The sequence below is a fragment of the Leptodactylus fuscus genome, chromosome 6 (genome assembly GCF_031893055.1).
Source record: "Leptodactylus fuscus isolate aLepFus1 chromosome 6, aLepFus1.hap2, whole genome shotgun sequence".
NCBI classification, from domain to species: Eukaryota; Metazoa; Chordata; class Amphibia; order Anura; family Leptodactylidae; genus Leptodactylus; species Leptodactylus fuscus.
The window spans coordinates 160,820,703-160,833,624 of NC_134270.1; the positions used below are offsets into that span (position 1 = coordinate 160,820,703).

Here is a 12,922-nt window from a genome sequence, read left to right on the forward strand (position 1 = left end):
CTCTGGAGTATAATACAGGATGTAACTCAGGATCAGTACAGGATAAGTAATGTAATGTATGTACACAGTGACTGCACCAGCAGAATAGTGAGCGCAGCTCTGGAGTATAATACAGGATATAACTCAGGATCAGTACAGGATAAGTAATGTAATGTATGTACATAGTGACTGTACCAGCAGAATAGTGAGCGCAGCTCTGGAGTATAATACAGGATGTAACTCAGGATCAGTACAGGATAAGTAATGTAATGTATGTACACAGTGACTGCACCAGCAGAATAGTGAGCGCAGCTCTGGAGTATAATACAGGATGTAATTCAGGATCAGTACAGGATAAGTAATGTAATGTATGTACACAGTGACTGCACCAGCAGAATAGTGAGCACAGCTCTGGAGTATAATACAGGATGTAACTCAGGATCAGTACAGGATAAGTAATGTAATGTATGTACACAGTGACTGCACCAGCAGAATAGTGAGCGCAGCTCTGGAGTATAATACAGGATGTAATTCAGGATCAGCAGAGGATAAGTACCATATTTTCCGGACTATAAGGCGCACATAAAATCCTACGATTTCCTCAGAAATCGAAAGTGCGCCTTATAGTCCGGTGCGCCTTATATATGGATATAACTTCTTACAATTGAAGTTAGAGATGAGCGAATACTATTCGAATAGCACTCTCCCATTGCAATGTATGGAAGCGGCACGCAGACTTTGCCGGCGGCCGCCGCTTAACTCCTCACGTGCTGAGCGCTTCCATTCATTTCAATGGAAGCGTGCCATTGAAATGAATAGAAGTGGCTGGCACGCGGGGGGTTAAGCGGCCGCCGGCAAAGTCTGCGTGCCGCCGCTTTCAATCACATATAAGGCGCACCAGACAGCGCTGCACCTTATATATGAACCTAGACAGGACTATAAGGCGCTCATGGGTAATGCGCCTTATAGTCCAGTGCGCCTTATAGTCCGCAAAATACGGTAATGTAATGTATGTACACAGTGACTGTACCAGCAGAATAGTGAGTGCAGCTCTGGAGTATAATACAGGATGTAACTCAGGATCAGTACAGGATAAGTAATGTAATGTATATACACAGTGACTGTACCAGCAGAATAGTGAGTGCAGCTCTGGAGTATAATACAGGATGTAACTCAGGATCAGTACAGGATAAGTAATGTAATGTATGTACACAGTGACTGCACCAGCAGAATAGTGAGCGCAGCTCTGGAGTATAATACAGGATGTAACTCAGGATCAGTACAGGATAAGTAATGTAATGTATGTACACAGTGACTGTACCAGCAGAATAGTGAGCGCAGCTCTGGAGTATAATACAGGATATAACACAGGATCAGTACAGGATAAGTAATGTAATGTATGTACACAGTGACTGCACCAGCAGAATAGTGAGCGCAGCTCTGGAGTATAATACAGGATGTAACTCAGGATCAGTACAGGATAAGTAGTGTAATGTATGTACACAGTGACTGTACCAGCAGAATAGGGAGTGCAGCTCTGGAGTATAATACAGGATGTAACTCAGGATCAGTACAGGATAAGTAATGTAATGTATGTACACAGTGACTGTACCAGCAGAATAGTGAGCGCAGCTCTGGAGTATAATACAGGATATAACACAGGATCAGTACAGGATAAGTAATGTCATGTATGTACACAGTGCCTGTACCAGCAGAATAGTGAGCGCAGCTCTGGAGTATAATACAGGATGTAACTCAGGATCAGTACAGGATAAGTAGTGTAATGTATGTACACAGTGACTGTACCAGCAGAATAGGGAGTGCAGCTCTGGAGTATAATACAGGATGTAACTCAGGATCAGTACAGGATAAGTAATGTAATGTATGTACACAGTGACTGCACCAGCAGAATAGTGAGCGCAGCTCTGGAGTATAATACAGGATGTAACTCAGGATCAGTACAGGATAAGTAGTGTAATGTATGTACACAGTGACTGTACCAGCAGAATAGGGAGTGCAGCTCTGGAGTATAATACAGGATGTAACACAGGCTCAGTACAGGATATAATGTGCATCACCCACCTTGCCATCGTTGGTCTCAGTGCTTGGTGCAGTCATTTGGAACTCCACCAAGGTCTTTATGGACAGCGGCCATAGTTTCTCCCCATTAATCACTTTCTGTTGGGAGGCATCACTGTTCAGAACTTTAAGTTCTACATTGGGGGAGTGACGGAAGCTGAACCACTTACACTCCAGCGGAGCCCCCCTGTATGGAGAAGAAAGTAGAGATGTTCTGTGAGAACTGACAGGCCCCCATAATCCTCTACAACAACCTAAGACCAGAAAAATATAGAACAGGAATAACTTTTACTTAAAGAGGCATTACAACAAAATAAGCCCCATAAGTAGTCCTGAAGATAAGGCTCTTCTAATGTACACACCACTGCAATCCTAATCATGGGGGATAACAGAGGACAACTGATGACAAAGATCAATGGTTTCTAACTTGTGGTTCTTCAGCAGTAACAAAACTACAACATCCATCATGTCCTGTGCGTCCTATAATACACAGTAACGGCCTCGGCACATGGGAGATGTTTGTTTCCTAGATCTCTGTTTGCTTTCAGTGAATGGCTACAGTGTACAGAACATACAAAATCTTTATAAATTAGATATTCCATAAAAACAAGTTTTATTTCTGCAGCTTCAGGCTAAGGCCCCACATTCAGACCACAGACAGGGCTCAGTCGTGTGCAAGGGTCCTAATACAGAGGTTCACTTACTTTTTACTATACCTGTACAGCAGACAGGACAGTCATTCGTCTTGTATTTTGTCGGGTGGACATGGGTTTTTGAAAATGCATGCAGTTTTTAGAATAACACACGAGTTTTTTGGGGCAAAAACGCACCACGTGAACGCAGACCTCAATGTATATAGGTGATATTTTGTATTTTTGGACTAGCACCGTCTCCCCTCTCCTGAGCCCCCTCTACGCTGCAGAACAGCTGCAAGTTCCAGCGTTTTGGAGAAAGCGATAAACCATATTTGCAGATTAACAGGGAGACGGAGATTGACACATTCAGTTCACACGGCAGTGGTGTCCAAACACATAACGCCTCGGCCCAGGCTAAATAAGGAGAGCCCTAATAATGTCATCTCGTAAATCTGTCTGTCACACATCGCCACATCAGATCACATCAGGGTTTGGAGAACACAACTCCAGGCTGTGCCGTGTACACAAACACAGTAAGCAAGGCTTTCCTAGGCTCCTGAATGGGAAATCTGCCATATTATAGTTGTATAACTAGGTAGATTGATCCTACAGGACTCTAGGAAAGATGGGTGACAGCTTATGCTAGGTTCACACTAGTGTTGATGTGTCCACCCACTGTTTTAGCAGTCACGAATGGAGTCCAACAGACCCAATTGACTATAATGGGGACTATAATATGTTCTAGTTAACTGAAACCACTGGATGAAAAAGTCGGACTTGCGTGAATTTTTTATCGCCGCGATGGAGGCTCTTATGCAGATGTGAACCCAGCCTCAGAGGCGGCCATATTGATAGAAATAGATATGCGGAATAGAATGTGATGGTACAAGACTACTCCGGTCTTAGATGTACTGGGGACTTAATACTTGCAGACGGTCTTGGCAGGAGATACATGGATCCAGAACCGTGTGCGCAGCCGTTATCACATTCCTCCAGAACACGATACAGACACATTCATGTGACACCTAAATCTCGCTGTAATCTATAAGAGGGCGTCAGTAACCTGTAAGTTCCACCTAGCAAGTTCTAACGTGTCTTAGAGAGACCTTGGAGGAATGCACACAGCCAGCATGGTCGGCAGCCGTAGCTCAGATGACAAGTGGGAACAAGCTATAATAAATGACACTGACGGGACAGGGCTGGAGATGGAGCAGCTCATATACACGCCATTCACTAGGACACCCAAGTATTATCATCCCATTATAAAGGGGAACTACAAACACCTATGAAAAGTTTACCTTTATTCCCATTATGGTGTAATACTCCACAGCGCCACTGCTGGTGACGAACAGACATGACAAACAAAAATAAACTATTGAGGTTAGGGCTACATGGCATCACAAAATAAGGCAGCAGTGACACTAACGTTCAGGGACTCTGTCCCTTTTCTGCTTAAAATCCTTCAATTTTGGGTAGAAACCCGACAGACCCCATTATAGTCTATGGGGAGCGGGGGTTATGGCAGATATGGTTTCCATTTTTTGGGTGCCCAAGTTGAACCATACGTAGCATAAGTCGTGTGTGACTGTCACTTGCTGGCCATTTGTTCTTTCTTCTACAACAAATTGCAGATGAAGGATAGCCACCATGTTGCCTTAGCCTAACTGGCAGACGCGATCGTTCAAGCTCCTCCCACGAAGAATATTCTCATCAAGTGAAATACGATTGGCCATGTCCACAGCATTCACATCAGCCACCGCCGTCATTGTCGTGAATCAGTCATGGCAGCTCGGGGCAGGGAGATGAGTGATGGGGTCAGAGCCGGTATTATGTCGCCACGTCGTAAACACGTGTTTTGGAAAACGATCTTTATGAGCTTTAAGTGTCAGTCAATGGAAGGTGCTACCACCGGAGTCACTTCACGTCCATCACTAATCGCCCATTAAGTACTCCCGGATGCCGAAAACTCTCTCCAGTAGATACTATGAAGAAACTGAGAAGTCACCGCTTTAGGCTGAGGCCCCACGTTGCGGAAACACAGCTTTTTTTGTTGCAGATTTTGTTGCGGTTTTTTGAGCCAAAACTAGAAGTGGCTACAAATGGAATCGGAGATATATAGGAAGTTCTTATTCTTCTAACTTCTGCTCAATCTAGTCCTGGCTTTGGCACAAAAATAACGCAACAAAATCTGCAACAAAAAAAGCTGTGTTTCCGCAACGTGGGGCCTTAGCCTTATAGGACAGTAAATCTATCTAGGTTGTCACAGCTCCGCACCTAATCCCAACATCACTTGCAATATGTATATTATTAAAGAGAAACTCCACTCAATACCAGGAGATACTGTTACCAGATTATACGCTACTGTCTGTATACATAGACATAAGTTTTTTCTATGACAAACTCATGATCGTCATATTCAGTGATTTAAGCAGAATGTCCCTTATACTATTCTCCATAGGTTGTATCAGCCAAGAACAGGGTGGGAACCCGCTATGGGCCGCCCTCCCCCATAGACACCTCTGCCAGTTGTAGAATCTCCTGTCCCTGGACCCGGGACTAAATAAACATTAATGAATTGCTGATCTGGCCGTTGCCGCCGCAGAAATCGCACTTAGCCGTAAGCCCTCCAAATCCTTAGAAGGTTATTGCTATGGATGGCTCAGGACTTCTCCGAATATCCCTTCTCAGGTGCTGAGAGTCATCGCTCCGCAGAGATTAGCCAGTCACAGCTGCTCCCCAGCAGACATGTGCCTGGATACAGATCCCACTATGGTGGCGACATATAAACCGCTCACTGGATCAGGATCAGAATCATCAGCAGTGTTGGAGCAACACCCGGGAAGGGAAACTCTGGGAACCCTACACTAGTAGTCCATCTACTCTCCATGTGTTTCTGTGGAAAAAAAAGCAGTCATCCCACTAAGACTAAGTCCACACCTAGCTAAAAAAAAGCTGAAAATTAAAAAAAACACATTGGGAAAAAAAACTGGAGAATGCCAAAAATGCTGTTTAGCATTTTTGCCTCGTCACAGACCTGACATTAAATAAAATCTCATTCACCCTGGACTGTAAAATGCAGTCGGGCAGATTTACTAAGTGTCTACGTTTAAGGGAGCCTTCACACGGAGTAAACGCGCGTGTATTTTTGCGAAAAACACATGTAAAAATAAGATTCCCATTGACTTCAATGACATTTTACAGGCGTATTTTTACTGCAAAGTGGACTATAATCTGGTGTGTTGTTAGATTATCTAGTCTAATATTACAGCACTTATTCGTTACCTTACTTCTCCGCACATTTTCGGAGTCTCAACTTAGCTCACAACGCTTTTTCGCACTTGTTGGAAATTTATCTAAAAAGCTGTCAAAGGCTGAGGCCCTACGTTACAGAAACGCAGTTTTTTTGTTGTTGCAGATTTTGCTGAATTTTTTCCAGCCACAACCATGAATGGCTACAAAAGGAATGGGAAATATATAGGAAGTTCTTATACTTCTCCCTTCTGCTCAATCCAATCCTGGCTCAGTTTCTGGACCAAAAACCCCCGTGTGTACTTAGCCTAAAGCCTGAAGCGATGGTCACTTTGTGCTGTGGGTTTGGAACATTGGGCACGTTGTGGAAACAGCAGGAAAAATCACTGTTTAAAGGGGCTCTATCACTGGATTTTCGCTATTTCAGATAAACATATGCCTGAATAGCCTTTAAAAAGGCTATTCAAGTCCTGCTAATCATTTGTTAAAAGCCCACCCCGATTTAATGAATTACTTTTTAAACATATATGTAAATGAGCCCTCCGTGCACCGTGGGCTTTCCTGTGCACCCCTCACGTCATACTCTGTTCACGCCCTCCTCTCTTGGTTCTTCTATGTAAGTTCCCCCTCCTGCTTTCGATTCACTGCCTCTAACTGTCTCTTCCCTGCTAGTGGAACAGGACCTGTGATGATGTCACTACAAGGTCCTTAGTCGTCTTCTAAGTAGTGATCTATGCAGAGCAGGGGCTGCAGCTCCCTGTGTCTATCATATCATAGATCTATTGTGCACATGGAGATCTATGATAACAAACGATTAGCAGGACTTGAATAGCCTTTTTAAATAGGTTTATCTAAAATAGCGAAAATCCAGTGATAGAGCCCCTTTAACTTTACCGGCAAAGTAGATTTTGTGCAACCTCATCCACACAATGCGGAAAAAAGAAAAACTGCTAAGGATAGGATTTTATTCAAAAACCCCTCTAGGCCTGGGTAATAAACCACAACACTTTACAATCACGGCAAAGTGGAAGGTATTCTAGCAAATCCCATCTCCAAGATCACGCTTGCTGCAATAGATGAACGTTAGCAGAACCCATCGATTAGATGGATGGTTGCCCCATTGTAACGTGTATGCAGGTGTCCCAACTCACCACTGCAGACGTCAATGGCCTCCTACCCTCTTCCCATGTAGAACACATGCACACTCAGCTGAACCAAGATTGTATGGGTATAAAAGGAATAGCTTTTGATGAAAGACTATTCAGCAGACACCTAACTAAAATATATAGGGGTCCGACCATTCATCTGTGGGGGCCTGACCAGATGGATCCTCACTGAACTGCAAGTTATCAGGAGATAACTTGCTTGTGTGGGAAAACACCTTTAGGCCGGGGCCCCACGGACCGGAAACGTCACGATTTGCCCGCAGCGGAGACGCTGTGGGAAAAATTGCGGCGTTGTACAATGCAGGCAAAGTGGATGGGATTCATGCGAATCCCATCCCCACTTTGTGGAAAAGATCGCAGCGCGGACACGCTGCGATTTGCAAAGCCGTTGCGAATTTGCAAATCGCAGCATGTCAATTATATCTACGGAAATGGCAGCAGCTTTCCCGTAGATATAATGTTAAGAGAAAGTCCGCAGAGGAAAACTCTGTGAGCTTTCTCTTAAAAGCGCTGCGGAAAGAAACGCAATGCGATCACGCAGCGGTTCTTCCCGCAGTGCTTTAGTGCCGCGGACACGGCCCGTGGAGCCTTAGCCTTAGTTCAGATGGAGTTTTTTGGTCAAGATTTTGAGGCCATATCCGCCTCAAAATCCTGACAAAAAAGACAGCTCCCACTGAAATCAATGGGAGCCGCTCAGGTCTTTTTCCCGGGAATGTTCATTCTTCAGGCTGAGTCGTCTCACGATTCGGTCTGAAGACACTCCCTCCTCCAGACTAGTCTCATTCATTGGGCCTAACTCGGAGCGGAGTGCGCGGCTGGATACCGATGCAGTGCACCAGCTTTCAGTCGCGGCTACCTGGTTTTTGGTCCTCCGTCTCAGGTTTTGGACCAAAAAACCCCATCTGAACTCACCCTTAGGTTAAGGCCCTACGTAGCATTGGGGTCCTGCACTTTTCACAGAAAGTCCGCACAGTTTTCCTCTGGGGACTTTCTGCTTCCATTATACCTATAGGGATAACACCGGCGTTTCTTTAGATATAATTGACATGCTGCGATTTCCAAAAAAAAAAACAACATTTTACTGCAATGTGTGGATGGGATTAGCCAGAATCCCATCCACTTTATAGTTACTATAAAACATTTCTGTACAGCAAAATCGCAGCAAAATCATATTGTACATGTGGCCCTGGCCTTTATGTCTGTTGCTCTCATCCACCATATTGCAGGAGGAACCCCTTCCATCTTTTGCTAGTCTGCATTCTCTCTTATGTTGATGACGCTTTCTTCCATCATGTTTTTTACATTATAGTCAATGAGAATGGACGCAGACAGAGGGAACTCTGGCTGTGTCTGTTACTATACAGCTGGCTGTGTCTATTGCTCTCATTCTATGAAGGATAAGAGCAATGGACATCGGACAACATCCCCTTACATTGGAGACTCTACCAAAGATTTTAAAACAACTGCTGTAAAAACGGCATGCTGTGCTATAATGTGTAATACAATGACCAAACATTGATGGCTCCCTATTATAGTCAGATCTGTCACTGCACCTGGAGCAGAACAATGGAAATGAGCCCCGTAGGCGTGAACAAGGCCTTAGAAAATTGTTTAATGATAAAGATTTATTTACATGGGACTGCACTGACACATTAGGTTTGTACCGGTCCCGGGGTGTGGTGTTGCCCTTCTACCATGGTTATTAGATAGGTGGGTCCTGAGGTTTCCATGGTATATGACGCAACGTCCCGGCTGTTATTTGGCAGTTCTCTTTTTGCTCCTGCAATCTCGTACAAAGGTTTCATCACTGATCTGCAGAAAGAGCCGCAGCCATAGGAAAGCTGGGTGACAGTACTATGGGAAATTGAAAGGCAACTCAGCTTTTCCTATAGTATAATTTTCACGAACTTAACATCAGATGGTATATTGTTATAGTATGTGTATCCTGCGCCAGTATACAGGGAGTCGGAGCATAAAAACATATAGTGTCACACCCACTGCCCCCCTCCCCACACTGTGCACAGCGCCTTCTGGTTAACTCATTACCAGTAAATGACTGCGGCGCAGGTTCTACTTAACCCCTTTTGGGTTCATCCAATATTGACATTTGTAATAAACACCAAACCCCCATATCTGGGGTTATCGTGTACGTAAAATATCAGGATGGCGGAGGACAGGTTTCCTTTTAGGGACTGCAGTGATCTGAGGTCACATTCACCGTATTCTCATTATTACATAGAAGAAACCATTTAACAGGATTTTGGTAAATCAAAGCAAACAGCGCCGAATCCTGACACCGCGAGGGGAGAACATCAATGGAGAGGCCGCAAAATATAACGATATATTCTACAGAAATCCACCCCATGAGCTGCACAGTTAGTGTACCCGGGGTGCTGCGTCATAGACGGACCCGATGGACAGAAGTGACTATAAGTGAAGCTAGCAGGTGTAGTGTCACATATAATACACTGCTGCGTCACTAAGGCCCAGCTATACCAGGATCAATAGCACATTGTCATCAATATTATCATACACATGTAGCAGAGCTGGGCGAGCTTCCTAACACCCAATGATAATACACATAATGTAGTTGATGTTCCCTGCAGTCCTATGTAACACCACAGATAACACAGTGATAACTCTCTGAGTACAGATAATGTAGTAGATGTCACCTGCAGTCCTATGTAACACTACAGATAACACAGTGATAACTCTCTGAGTACAGATAATGTAGTAGATGTCACCTGCAGTCCTATGTAACACCACAGATAACACAGTGATACCTCTCTGAGTACAGGTAATGTAGTAGATGTCACCTGCAGTCCTATGTAACACCACAGATAACACACAGTGATAACTCTCTGAGTACAGGTAATGTAGTAGATGTCACCTGCAGTCCTATGTAACACCACAGATAACACACAGTGATAACTCTCTGAGTACAGGTAATGTAGTAGATGTCACCTGCAGTCCTATGTAACACCACAGATAACACAGTGATAACTCTCTGAGTACAGATAATGTAGTAGATGTCACCTGCAGTCCTATGTAACACCACAGATAACACAGTGATAACTCTCTGAGTACAGATAATGTAGTAGATGTCACCTGCAGTCCTATGTAACACCACAGATAACACAGTGATAACTCTCTGAGTACAGGTAATGTAGTAGATGTCACCTGCAGTCCTATGTAACACCACAGATAACACAGTGATAACTCTCTGAGTACAGATAATGTAGTAGATGTCACCTGCAGTCCTATGTAACACCACAGATAACACAGTGATAACTCTCTGAGTACAGATAATGTAGTAGATGTCACCTGCAGTCCTATGTAACACCACAGATAACACAGTGATAACTCTCTGAGTAAAGATAATGGAGTAGATGTCACCTGCAGTCCTATGTAACACCACAGATAACACACAGTGATAACTCTGAGTACAGGTAATGTAGTAGATGTCACCTGCAGTCCTATGTAACACCACAGATAACACAGTGATAACTCTCTGAGTACAGGTAATGGAGTAGATGTCACCTGCAGTCCTATGTAACACCACAGATAACACAGTGATAACTCTCTGAGTACAGGTAATGGAGTAGATGTCACCTGCAGTCCTATGTAAAACACATTATATGTCTCTGAGCACAGCTGATCGGCTCCTGTCTGTATATGGTGTATATATATATATATTACACATCCCTAGTAATGGTGACAGACAAGGCTGGTAATGACCTGGGCCCCCCATTATTACTGGGGTACATGACCTGTATCAGATGGGTTCAGACACAGCAGGGGCACATATATTAGGCGATGGGGGTCACCCATGATGTGCTGTATGAAGGATTGCCCAGGGGAGCCCTCTGTGCCGGCAGCTTTCGGTGTATATAGTGGGGGGCACATTAGGTGAGGCGCCCCCATCTGCTGCACACATTTCGGGGGTACATTAGAGTCACTCACCCATTGACATCCACGGAGAGGCTGGTGCCCAGCACACACACAGCCTGCAGCCTCTGCCCGCGGTCCAGGCGCAGTGTCCGGCTCAGTCCCTGCATCCTGTCCGCTCTCCACCTGCAGCAGGTGACAAGTCCCCGGGCCGCTGCTCTAGTCACCCCGGCCAGCCCGGAGCCCCGCCCACAGCACGCCACTGGCCGCCCAGCCTGTCAATCATAGGAGAGGGGCGGGTCAGAACAGGAGGGGGACCCTGCACCCTAATCCCTGCAGATAAGTATAGAAACTCCCATTAAGGAGAAAACAGCCTGGAGCAATGAGCAGCCTGTATCATATCATGTAATAACCCGCCATGTAACACACCGTGACTGTAATACTACACTCTAATTATAATAATCCATCATATAATACACCCTAATTATAATAATCCATCATATAATACACTAAAACTGTAATAATCCATCATATAATACACCCTAATTATAATAATCCGTCATATAATACACCATGACTGTAATAATCCATCATATAATACACCCTAATTATAATAATCCATCATATAATACACTATGACTGTAATAATCCATCATATAATACACCCTAATTATAATTATCCATCATATAATACACTATGACTGCAATAATCCATCATATAATACACCCTAATTATAATAATACATCATATAATACACTATGACTGTAATAATCCATCATATAATCCACTAAAACTGTAATAATCCATCGTATAATATACTATGACTGTAATAATCCATCGTATAATACACTAAAACTGTAATAATCCATCGTATAATATACTATGACTGTAATAATCCATCGTATAATACACCCTCTCTGTAATAATACATCACATAATACACCGATTATTATTATTATCATCATAAGCATCATATAATACACCATGTCTGTAATAATGTATTATATAAATACACCATAATTATAATAATTCATTATATAATACATCTTAACTGTAATAATCTATCATATAATACACTTTATTATAATAATCCATCATGTAATACAGCCTATCTATAATAATCCATCATATTAATAACACACCATGTAATACACTGACTGTGCTAATCTGTCATATAATAATAACCCCCCATGTCATGCACTGACTGTAATATTTCATCATAATCTATCTAATAATAATCCATCATATGACACACTCTGACTGTAATAACATCATATACCTATAATAATCCTTTATTTAATCCACTTTCACTATAAATGTATATCATGTACTTCACACTGACTGTAACCCACCATACAATATGTTATAGCTATAATAATCTTTAATATAATACACTGTCTATAATAATCCATCATATAATACACTGTGACTGTAATAATCCATCATATAATATACCCTGTCTATAACCTGTCATATCATACACGCGGACTGTATTAATCCATTATACAATACACCCTGCCTGTAAATAACCTATTATATAATACACCTTTACTGTGATACAGTTATATCTGACGTTGTGCACTGACTATCTGGACCAGGCTGCTTCTGGTCTATTTTCCTTAGTATTTGGATTACAATCCCCATCATCCTTGAACAGAGGAGCATTAACAGATTGTGCTGCATCATTTCCCCTTGTCAGTGATAATATAGCTCTGGGAGGTTCATGTAGATATATATAGTATATAGCATAGACACATAGGGCTGAGATGCCGATTCATCTTTTCACTCAGTAACCCCTGCCTGCTGAGAAGGATATTATACATCAGGCCTCTAAACAGTGTCCGGTGTGAACACTACACCTCCAAGCAGGCGGTGTGCAGGTACTGAACCAGCAGCAGCAGAGCAGGCGGTGTGCAGGTACTGAA

At 43.2% G+C, this 12,922-nt stretch overlaps 1 protein-coding gene across 1 annotated transcript in view; it reads right to left on the reverse strand.

Moving 5' to 3' along the window:
- Positions 1 to 11,224, reverse strand: part of LOC142208935 (protein-arginine deiminase type-2-like) — a 30,528-nt gene extending 19,304 nt beyond the window's left edge. The window contains exons 1-2 of the mRNA XM_075277815.1: positions 11,072 to 11,224; positions 2,062 to 2,245 (exon numbers count right to left, since the gene is read on the reverse strand). Of these exons, the coding sequence (XP_075133916.1) occupies positions 2,062 to 2,245; positions 11,072 to 11,166 (279 nt within the window). The 5' untranslated portion in view covers positions 11,167 to 11,224. The remainder of the gene's footprint in view (positions 1 to 2,061; positions 2,246 to 11,071) is intronic.
- Positions 11,225 to 12,922: the final 1,698 nt, after the last annotated feature.